Source organism: Sycon ciliatum, chromosome 4, assembly GCF_964019385.1.
Source record: "Sycon ciliatum chromosome 4, ocSycCili1.1, whole genome shotgun sequence".
Classification (NCBI taxonomy): domain Eukaryota; kingdom Metazoa; phylum Porifera; class Calcarea; order Leucosolenida; family Sycettidae; genus Sycon; species Sycon ciliatum.
In genome coordinates, this window is record NC_088646.1 from 28,169,083 (window position 1) to 28,180,857 (window position 11,775).

An 11,775-nucleotide genomic window follows, 5' to 3' on the forward strand; every position below is an offset into this window, starting at 1 on the left:
TTTATTATTCAGAAGGACCCCGCAAGCAGGCAACAACTAAAAGATCATACACGGCCCTGGCAGAAGTCCAGTGTGAGAACCAGAAAACTTCACCAGACAAACTGCCTGGATCTAACCCAAAAAAAGTGCTCTATTCTTCCATTCCAGATTCAGAGAACTGGAAAAGGAAAAGGATAAAAACCAAGACTTGGAAGAAGAGAGGAAAAAAGGACAAAATCGCCAGGTGATGCTGAGAAATGAGTAAAAACGATATTGTGAGTCGCAGAAGCGGTTCGCCCATAATTCAATTCAAAAGTGAAAACATTGGAAAAAAGATACACGCAAACCCATGAAAATGTACAGAACAGAATACGGAAGGAACTATGAATAAGTTACAAAATAAATTACAAAACTGCTGGCGTGCTCAAGCAGGATAAAAGCGGAAAACACGTGTTCATAAATACTACTACCTCAAACGGTGTCATAAAACATGGGTAAAGCATCAATGGCAGATTGAAAATTGAGAATCAAATGCACAGACACTGATCCTCTCACATGTCGCCATTGCAGTCACGAACAAGAACGTATGATAGTATACGCACACGAGGTGACTGGGAATAGAAACATGGTGCCTGATGGCAATGGAGGTCCTCGGCATAAAGCCTTGCTCACAGCCATGTGCACCATGAGGATTCATGGCGACGGGCAACACTCAACGGAACAGCTCAACAAGCAAAAAAACAAACAAAAGCATAACAACGTCTAAACAAGGGATCAAGCCAGAGTACACGTCACAAACAGACCATGCAGTGCCAGTCTTCAGGCACCGCGTGAATAGGCCAGCTCAATACGACAACCAAGTGGGCCCTCACCTACAACGAAGTGGTGGGGGTGTTTCGAAAAGAACTTCTTCCTGATGGATAGCTTCTTGTCGGCGTCGGCGATGGTCCTCAGGTGGTGATCAGAGGCAAGTCTATCCAGGTACATATGGCCGCCGTTCAGGGTCAGCACGTCCGCTAGAGCGGAAATGAACTCAACCTCTTTAGCGCGCTGGGTGGCAGCTTTGGTGGCAGGCGTAGACGCCTTGGCAGCTCCACTACCTGATGGCTTGCCGCTCGGAACGCCATCGGCTGCTGAGTCATAACGCACACATCCACTGGTCAACATTCTGTTAGCTGCAGCTTGTTGCTTCGCAGTTTTGGCCTTAGTGGGACTTTTAGCACGAGCAGCAGCACTAGCAGCAGCACCACCACCACCACTGTCGGACTTGCCAGTCTGCTGCTTCTTCTTTACGCCACTACTTGTAGAGGCGGCAGAAGATGATACTGGAGGAGTGCCAGCTGCGGTTGCAGCGCTGCCTTTAGTTGATGCGGTTGCAGCGCTGCCTTTAGTTGATGCGGTTGCAGCGCTGCCTTTAGTTGATGCCGTTGCCTTTGATGTACTGGGACCATTGGCCGAGGATTGCACTGCAGCAGTTTTCCCGACCGATGTCTTGCTCGAGCTCGCTGCAGCCGTCGCCGACGAATGGGAGCGTTGCTTCACCGAAGTCGCCGAGCTGTTTGCTGAAGCTGCCACTGCAGCAGCAGGTGTACTGGAGTCGTCCTCTAGCTTCTTCTGACCTTTCTTTGCTGTCTTGCCGCCAGCCTTCTTATTCTTAGCCTGGGACGCAGACTTTAGTCCATGGTTGTCAGCAGCGCTGGTGGCAGCAGTAGCCGGATAGGGACTGGATGAAATCTGCGACAGAAAATTGAGCACACTCAACTCGTCAATCAGCGAATCCACATCATCATCAGAGCCACTCACAAGGCCAGACATGTCAGCTGGACCAGTGCCATAGTCGGCGTAGGAGGCGTCCTCTATGTCTTCCTCGTGGCACGCTACACACCAGTCACCACGGTCCTTGCTGCACCAGAGCTCCGCTCCGAACATTGAACGCAGGAATGTTGGCGTCAGCGGCCGGACGTCTTGGCGCAGGCCGGGCACCTGAGCCAGGCTCTGCGTGATGCTGTCTGCTGCAGCACACACACCGCCGTCATGCAGCAGCTGGGAAATGGTGACTTCGTTCTCGCCAGTCTCCGCATACTGGTCTCTGATGGTGTTGAGGATTGCACGATGCATGTTGTACAGGTGCTCGTCGGCGAGATGTTGATTCAACTTCCGCATCACCTTCTTGCCGTAGAAACCAGAGCTTTCATATGGGCTGAACGTTATTGACGAGCCCGTGATCTTGGCTGCCTTCGTCTTCTTTGCAGCACTCACTGGCGTAGCAAAGCTGGACTTGGCTACAGTGGTTGTGTCCGGTGTGGAACTAGCAGCAGTCAGCGCTGTCGGTGACTTCAGTGCCTGTTGCTGCTGCTGCTGGGACGATGCAGGTGTCTTCTTCTTCTTCTTTGGTGTTTGAGGGGCCGCTTTGCCGTTTCCAGTTTTGCCAGGCGAAGGACGGGTTAATGCCCTTGAGTTTGCAGCGCCTTCATCTACTTCATCCTCTCCGTCAGAATCGGTGTCCGAACACGTATTCCAGTCACGCTCAGAGTCATTACCGACGAAGTCCATCATTGGATCGAACTTGCCCCAGGGATCATACGGATCATAATGATCCCAGGGATCTTCATACTCACCATCCATGAAGATATCAATGAAACCATCCACCAGCTGCAGCATCTTCTCAGTGGCTGCTACAGAGAAGCTGCTCTCGCTGGAGCCCCGGGTCCTGAAAAGGATAGGGACCGACGACAGGAACTCGGCGGAGAGCAGCTTGACGGACGCACTCATGCCGAGTGACTTCTGGGCACGCTTGGCAAGCGCCTGCAGCTCCTTGTCCTGCCTCAGCGTACGGAGAGGATACCAACTAGAGCGCAGATCCAGGTAGTCTCCCATGGCTGCAAGCCAGTGGCAGAATGGCATATCGCTGAGCAAGGCCGCCACATCATCAGCGGTTTGATGGGCCGTCGGCGCTCCTGCTTCTTCTACGGGCTTCTTCAGACCCTCCAGGCAGAATGGCGGGAGAAGTTGGAATGTTGAGCTACTACCGCCACCGGCGGACATCTCAGAAAGGTGTGTTAGGGTGCTAGAGAGCTGCACGGTGATCCACTTCAACGACTTTTTCACTTTCTTATCAATCTTGCGCTGCTTTCTCTTCTTCAAGGCAGTGGGACTTGCTGCCTGGTCCGTTGCGTCTTCAGCCGTGGAGATAGCGACGTGCCGTCTAATTCCAGTCAGCATATCCTTTAGCTGTCGCTGCAGGACCTTGAAGTCCACAGGCTTGAGTGTGATGCTATCAAGGCATGCTGAGATGTCCTTACGCAGGTTGCACACTTCACTAAGCATGGCCGCGGGCAGAGCAGGACGAAACTCCAGACGTAGGTGGCCCGAGTGGACCGCGACCAAGTCGCCACTATCCACGTTGAGCTGGAAATCCACCTTCTGCGAGTGTGGGAGGAAGAGCAGCAACAGGTATTGCGCCACAAAGCCGTTCAGCTCGGTCGACAACACCGTCACACCAGACGCATGCACAGCACCGGGACGCTCAGTTCCTTGAATGGCGGCGGCCACTGCAAAGCTGTCCTCGCCGGGGCCAAACAGGTCAGCAGTGCTACGGGCACCGTTACGCGCATGGCCGATCGGGTTTCGCCAGGAACACAGCACCTCCGAGGCACCACCGCCACTGACAAGATGCCAGTTGATGCTACAAGGCTGATTGCGGCGGTTAATGGTGATGCTGTTGTCCATTGCCGTCGCACCACTGTCAAATGCCATCGCAGCTGATGGTTTCGAGTATGGCGCCGTAGCCGCCGAATGGGGGACCAGCATGCAACGATTACGGCCACCACCCAGCTGACACAGCAGATGCCCGTGCTGGGGCAAATCAGCGAAGTAAGGCATTCGGTCAGCTGCAGATTTGTCAGGAGCTGGCTCAGCAAAGACGATGAACGCCTTGTCCCCCTTGAGTTGCACATGCGCATGCTGCCCTATCGGTGGCGGCAGAGCATCACGCAACTTCTTGCCTCCGTCAGCACGTAAGTGCTGCGGCACATTGCTGGCCACCACGGTGCGGTGCGGTGGCATGTGCTGCTTGATGGCCTCGGTTGTGTCTTTGCGCTGCTTCTTCATCTGATTGCTGCCGCCCGCCGCAGCTGTTATGTCGCAGGATGAAGCCGAGAGGATATTGAAAGAGAACGCTGCTACGAGGGCGCTGCGCAGGCCATCCGCATCATCGGTCAGGTGACGGTCAGGATTCACAGCGTGCACACGGTGGCCTGCACCGGCCGAGAGCGACGTCTGCTTCTGCGAAAGCGACGACAGCCAGCGGAGGTCCTGCAACGGCGCGGTGTCACGCGGCAAGGCACTGGAGAGTCGCGAGGCAATGTCCGTCACCAACGACTCCAGCGTCAACAGGCGCTGCCAGGAGACTGCATTGAGGGAGCAGAACTTCTGTGCGGTCGCAACACGGTTGTAGCTGTCACCGTCTTTCAGCCGCTTCCTTGCTTCGAAACGGTGCTTCAACCAGGAACGGAACAAGCGCCAAACCATCAGCGGCTCGCAGTATTCACCAGCATCAAAGGAAAAACGAGTGGACAGTGAGCGCCACAAGGAGTCGACATAGTCTCTTCCACTGCCCATGACAAGATGAGACGGTAGGGTAAATACATCCAGGGAGACTGAGAGACCAGCAGCCACAATGACACCATCCGCCGCATAGCCCAGAGCCGTAGCGATCATCAGGAAGCGTGCAACGCTCAAGTCAACCGGCAGCCCGAGGCCAATGCGGCCCAGCGAGGTGATGCATGCCTCCTCGTCCGGGGCAGTCAGAGCACCAACTTCGGCAAGACTCTCTACGGCCGCCTGAAGCTGGGCGGTGGAGGGTGGTTGAACTGCTTCTTGCAATAGTTGTGATGGCGTTGGTCGCTCCTCGCCATTCTGGGCCAGTGCATCGCCAAGCTGTCGAACTTGCAAGACAAGCTTGTCCAGAGGCAGACGCACGATCTCCGGTGAATCGAACTCCGCCATTCCGTGCCTATAGAATTTCTCACTAAAGAGACGTATGACAGTGCCTGGGCGCACTCGGCCAGTTCGGCCGGCTCGTTGCGCCGCTGACGCACGCGAGCACCACGAGTGAACGAGACAGCACCGTTTGGAACGCGTGTCAAACACGACTTCCTTTTGAAGGCCAAAGTCGATGACGCACGCCACTTCGGGAAGAGTCAGTGAGCTCTCGGCGATGTTCGTAGCCAGTACAATGTGTGCCGTATCCGCGGGAGGAGTTTGGAACGCTTCCTCTTGCTCATTGGCAGGCATCAGTGAGTGCAGCGCAAACACACGCAGGCGCTGGGTGTTGGTATTCTTGCTGAGCAGTTCGTGCAAGCCCAGGATGTCACCAAGACCGGCGAGAAAGACCAGGACACACTGCCCAGGCTTGGCACACTGGACAATCACGTTGACACACATCTGCATGAGGGGCTCCATAACAGATGCTCGTAGCGGCTCACCACGCACATCCGTGGCTTGCCCAAACTTCCTCATTGCCTTGCCTGTGCCGATTGCGAGCGAGTTCAACACTCCCGACGGTGCACCAAACTCCTGCACAAAGTCAACGAGATTCTCCAGGAAGACTTCGCGCACCGGAAAGCGCTTGACACCTACAAAGAGAGTCGGTGAGATAGCCACCTTGTCTGGATCCACGTCGTCGTCATACAGACCGCTGGTGAAGTAGCGAGCAAACAAATCAGCCTGCAGCGTGGCCGACATCACGATCAGCTTGGTATCGCTGTAGCGACGCATCAGTCGGCGAATGACCAGGCTGAGCAGGTCAGCGTCCGCACTGCGCTCGTGTACCTCGTCTAGCACCACATGTGTGTACGTGCCAAATGCCGATGGCTGATTAACGAGAACCTGTGGAGGTGCACGCAACACAAACAAAAAACAAACAAAGAAAAGGCCAGAAACCGTTCAGAATCAACATCATCATAACCGCTAGCTGTACGGAGATTGAGTAGGCATCGTACATGACTGTACTCCGTACCGGCTTGCTTTGCTACAGCCCAGTAGTGCAGTGCGGCTTGAAGTCGAGGCTGCTATTCAAGCGGTTTATACGTCATTCGGTTTGTGGAAAAAGTGGCCTCTATTCAAGCAAGTCGATCAAGTGCCAGGTCAAGCCAGTACAGTGCCAGTAGCAAAACAGCGAGCTCCCAAACAGGAAGTGCAGGGAGTGACTGATAAACATACATGTATCCTCAACCATCACCAAAGTCGATGTACAGGTGGAATCCAGACAATTCAAATACAGGTGGAATCCTGATAATTCGAATATGGCTTAATTCGAACATACCGCTTAATTAGAAGTTTTTCCAGTACCGATTTCTGTCAATACGATTCCCACATAAAATTTTCTGATAATTCGAACCTCGAACTGGACATGTCCGGTTAATTCGAAGTTTCACGGATTCCACTTACATAGAAAATGTGTGGGATTTGTGCTGATAATTCGAAGTTAGCAAAGTGAAATTTGAAGTGCACTGTACACTGTACTGGTCAGTTCAGTTTGCATGAGCACTTTGTGCTAGTCAGTTCAGTATCCGTGAAATCTGTGTCTAAGGTCCATAACGCAACTCTGCGTGACCATGAGAGCATTTTGACATACATATTGTGTTGTGGGTTCATGTTTGGATAATTAGAATGTCCGGATAATAAGAAGTTTTTTCCTGGCATTTGGAGGTTCGAATTATCAGGATGCCACTTGTATGGCTTAATTCGAACATACCGCTTAATTAGAAGTTTTTTTCCAGGACCGATTTCTATCAATACCATTCCCACATACCATTTCTGATAATTCGAACCTCGAACTGGACATGTCCGGTTAATTCGAAGTTCCACAGATTCCACTTAGGCCACACCAAGTTTTTTCATTGTTTCTCGTCACCGCGCGCGTACCTTTCTTGAGGATTGGACCAAAAAAAATCTCGCGTCCCGGTAAACACGCATAAAAAGGCGTTGTAAAAGTACGCGCGGCGTCAAATCTGGAGTGCAGTGCTAGTGCACGAACCGAAGGACGACTTTTGCACCGTGTATGTACGCATACCGGTAGTTCAAGTACCACACCACCACACGACCTGGTCGTCTTCTTTGCTACACACAGTTCCGGTACAAGTCAAGACAGTGCATGACAGTGCACCGTTTTGGACTGACAGTGTTCCGGGCATCGGTAAACTTGCGGCATTGCGGACTACAAGCACTGTGAAGTTGCCGTGATTCCTTGAGTTCTTTATCAGTTCATCTCGTCGTGGGCGACGATGGCATCTGAAATAGTCAGCTTCGCTGTGACTGTGGATAGCAGAGAGATACTTTCTTGGAACGCTCAACTTGTTGACGAAGGCTTGTCCTTCTCTCAAATTGTATAATAACTTTGGTTTGCTTTCTTTCCTATTTAAATAACATGCAACACTGGACTTCCTCACCAGAGGCCGGTGCAGGAGCCTGGTTTTCTGGCTGTATGTTGCAATTGACTGTCACGCGTGGTGTATAGTCTGATTTTAGGTCATAAATTGGGCCTTTGTAGTGTAAATAGCAGTTTTTGTTTTTCAAACCCTATTTTGGTTTTTTTCCGCCCGCCCGCGTTCCTTTTGAGATTTTCAGGTGACGAGAAACAATGAAATAACTTGGTGTGGCCTTACGTAGAAAAAGTGTGGGATTTGTGTTGATAATTCGAAGTAACAACACTAGTTAGAAAAGTGTAATTCGAAGTTCACTGTACAGCGTACTGGCCAGTTCAGTTTGCATGATCAGGCTGTGCCGGTCAGTTCAGTATGCATGATCAGGCTGTGCCGGTCAGTTCAGTTTGCATGATCAGGCTGTGCCGGTCAGTTCAGTTTGCATGATCAGGCTGTGCCGGTCAGTTCAGTATGCATGATCAGGCTGTGCCGGTCAGTTCAGTATGCATGATCAGGCTGTGCCGGTCAGTTCAGTTTGCATGATCAGGCTGTGCCGGTCAGTTCAGTTTGCATGATCAGGCTGTGCCGGTCAGTTCAGTTTGCATGATCAGGCTGTGCCGGTCAGTTCAGTTTGCACGATCAGGCTGTGCCGGTCAGTTCAGTATGCATGATCAGGCTGTGCCGGTCAGTTCAGTTTGCATGATCAGGCTGTGCCGGTCAGTTCAGTTTGCATGATCAGGCTGTGCCGGTCAGTTCAGTTTGCATGAGCAGGCTGTGCCGGTCAGTTCAGCATCCACGAAATCTGTGTCTAAGGTCCATAGCGCAGCTCTGAGTGACCATGAGAGCATTTTGACATACTTATTGTGTTGTGGGTTCATGTTTGGATAATTAAAATTTCCGGATATTAGAAGTTTTTTTCCTGGCATTTTGAGGTTCGAATTATCAGGACTCCACCTGTGCCACTATTTCCATACAGGGGGAGCTTTGCTTTCCTCAGGATTGATGCTGGTATGAAGCTCTACTTAACACTAAAAGCTCAGTCTGCCTTCTGTGCAAGTGTCGCTTTGATACAAGACTGTACTAACGGTACATAAGGATTGTCCGCTCGTAGCTGTACTGATGAGGCCTTTATGGCCGAAACAGCTTGCTGTCTACAGCAAGGGGATTGTCCGTAAATAGCAATATTGGTCATCTGACTCTTCTCCCAATGAAGGTGCATTGCCCCAACTAATGCATATACAATAGACATCTAACAGATACATGTACATGTAGGTGTCTGGGTGACTTTGTGTGCTATACACAGTATGCATGTACATACCTGCAGGAGGTAGCCGATGGTCATATAGGTGACACAAGTTGTCTTGGACACTGCTACGTCCCTCGAAACGCTGTAACCGACGTCCTTGCCGATCGGCTGTCCGTGAAGCTTGGCAACGTGCCGTGCTAGCATTATGGCCGCAACGCGACGCGGCTGCGTGACAATGATGTGTGCCTTCTTCTTGTTCTGCGACTGCGACTGCTGCTGCTGCTGCCAGTCCTGGAATATGTACAGGGGAACAGATGTCGACTTACCACATCCAGTCTCACCCTGAATGCAGGTGATGCGTTCACGGCGAATCTGTGCCAGGATCTTTTCTCGATGCTGGGCGATAGGCAGGTCTTTCTGCTGCTGAACAGGCTCCTGTACAGGCTCAGCTACAGGCTCAGCTACAGGCTTCTGGACAGGCTGAGCTACTTTGGGTGCAGCCATGTCCAATGTAGCAGCAGGTTCTGGCTGAGACTTTATCGCGGACAGTGCACTGATAGACGTCGGCTTTGACACCGGCCAGATGTCTTCTGGAAGCGCCTGGTAGACAAAGTCGCGCACTGGTGCGCATGCCGGAGCCTCCAGCAAGCGGGAGCGCTCTCCGTGGACAAAACTCCGCAATACCTGCTTCTGTTCCTGCTGCTGGCAATCGGTAGGTGACACAGGAATAGACTGCGGCGCAGCAGCAACGGCAGTAGTAGCAGTAGCAGCAAACAAGGAGGCCCATATAGAGCCGCTGAACAGCCTCTTGATCTCGGGGAAGAAGTGTGACAGACGCAGCCGGCCAGCAAGCTCTCCGCAATGCTGTATGACTGACAGATACCATTGGCCGACGGTTACGCAACGCATTGTCGGCCTCTCCGCCGTGGCCGGAATGGCGCTCGCTGCATCTGAATTACGCATGGTGAACCACATGGCAAGTATCGAGTCAACTTCTGCTCGCTGCAGGCGACACTTCTTCGCTGTTTGTGAGACCATCAGGCTGTTGAGCGAAACAAAGTAGCGCAACATTCCGGATACCAGAACTGTCTCGATCATGTCATGGTCCGCCTTGCTGGATACAGTTCCAACTGTCTCCAGCGGAAGAAGGTACGCTTGCATGTGCTTGTCTAGTTCCATGCCAGGCTCGAGGATATGAGAAACGATCTTCCAGTACCAAGCAACTCGCTCGTAAACTGACAACTGCTGAGCCTCGTCGGCACATGGCACGGTCATCTGCACGCTCGTGACGTTGACAATTCCCACGCCAAAGTTCTTCTTTTCCTGCCGCCCGTACTCTTCAACAAGAGGCTGCCGCAAGAATCCGTGCAGGAACGATCGCATGCTCTGCGTCAGCGTGGAGATAGTTGGCTGGCCAAGCGACAGGTCCTCGAGCCAGAAGTCACGCCATAACACGCCGTTGCAAGCCACGGACAAGGACGACGGCGACAGGAAGCAGTTCTCCACGGCATTGAGAAGAAACAGAAGGAAGCTGTTTGGCGCTGGGTGATCGTTAGTCTTGCTCAGCGACCAGGTCAGTTTTTTACCGGTTGCACTGGTATCATAAAACAACAATGATTCATCAAGGGCAATGGCAAAGTCCCGGTCACTCTGCACTAACTCCTTGATGAACTGATGCTGGTGGATGTCGAAATCCTCCAGCTCTTTAATGACCGCACTGACTGCCTGGACCACTGGGCCACTGGGTAGCTGCAGGCGCTTGTGTACGTTGTGTGATGCTATGAATGGCTTGGTGATATCGTTGCCACACAGGGCAGCAAGACCAGGCAGAGCGGACTGGGGCAAGCCGAGGCTCTCCGCCACCGTCCCCGCGCAGAAGACCGGCACGGGAAAGCGCTCCGGTGTGCTGGTGCCATCACCCGCAGTCAACGGCACCCAGTCAACGGAATCCGGCATGATGACATTGCAGTCTGGCGTCACCAGGAAGTCAGAGTCGGTGCTGACAATGGCAAAGACCTCGCGATGTGACTGAGCATACCGGACTATTTCCTCGTCGGCTTCGCCTAGACATTGCACCCAGTGCACGCCAAGTCGCCGTGCCGTCAGCAGAAGCTGACGGCGTACAAGCATCATGCCAGTCCAGGGCTTGTCATCGCTAGACAGAGCGGCACCCGTGTCGCAGAATGCTTTGATCTTCGGCACTGCTCTTGACTTTTCCAGATCACGCTCTTTGTTCGTTTCGAACTTGCGCCGAAACTCATCACAGTGCGAGCCGCGTGAGCCGTCCACAAAGAAGACCAGCTCAATGTTGATATCACGCAGGGTTTCTATCAGCACTTGTAACCAGTGGTCATAGCAGCGGGGCTCTCCACCCAGCAAGTGTACGTACGGGCTAAGTGCCGGGCAGTCGTCAGACTGTGCTTCCAACACCGCATGCTCGCACCTGCACAGGAAAGTGATGATGAACGAGTAGAAGTCCACAGCCAGCACGATTTGGCCGCTACTATTCGTGTGACCCTCTTGCTGTTGCTTCTTGGCTTGCTCCACCAAGTCCACCGTGCGACTGGCAACCTCCAGGTTACTGCAGCAGTGTGTTACTAACCCTCTTACTCCCATTCTTCAGTGTTCTGCAGTGTAGATATTGTGCGTCAATTACATTGTAAGACTGGCTGAATTCAGGACGCTACGTTTGGAGAAAAACAAGAAAAAATGTTCTTCTACCTCTACACGAACAAGACGACAACAGAACGATGACGCCTTTCTGTAGCTAAAGGAATTTATGGTGAGGGCTGGAGACTATCTTACATACAGGTTTCTATTTCTATTTCGAGTACTATTGCAGCTCTCTATGTAAACTGCTCGTTTTGTGCTTCGCGGTGCATTGATTCGAAACTCCTATGACGTAGTCACATAAAGTTTTTCAACGGAATGTATCATGTTACATTCATGTACCGTATGTACGCAGTCCTTGAGTCGTACCACCGTACCGCTCACCGGCTTGTGTCTGCTGGGGCTTCCCCGTCGGAGGGACTTTCCCTCGTTCACTTGTTCAAATTCGTGGCGGGAGTCATTTTATCATGATTATCATTGTCAGTGTGGCACGCTGCAGTCCCTACTGCATGCCTA

The 11,775-nt window shown here is 52.3% G+C and overlaps 1 protein-coding gene across 1 annotated transcript; it reads right to left on the bottom strand.

Moving 5' to 3' along the window:
- LOC135815447 (uncharacterized) lies at positions 1 to 11,498 on the bottom strand. The gene is made up of 2 exons (XM_065328741.1): positions 8,722 to 11,498; positions 1 to 5,868 (listed from the first exon to the last, which is right to left on the bottom strand). The coding sequence occupies exons 1-2, from the start codon at positions 11,263 to 11,265 to the stop codon at positions 799 to 801; spliced, it is 7,614 nt and encodes a 2,537-aa protein (XP_065184813.1). The 5' UTR covers positions 11,266 to 11,498; the 3' UTR covers positions 1 to 798.
- Between the last annotated feature and the right edge of the window lie 277 nt (positions 11,499 to 11,775).

Excerpts from the sequence above, each read along its gene's own strand:
- LOC135815447 (XM_065328741.1), bottom strand. The coding sequence starts at position 11,265 with ATGGGAGTAAGAGGGTTAGTAACACACTGCTGCAGTAACCTGGAGGTT. Across the intron at positions 5,869-8,721 it reads CCATCGGCTACCTCCTGCAG|GTTCTCGTTAATCAGCCATC; the intron begins GTATGTACATGC and ends GCACCTCCACAG.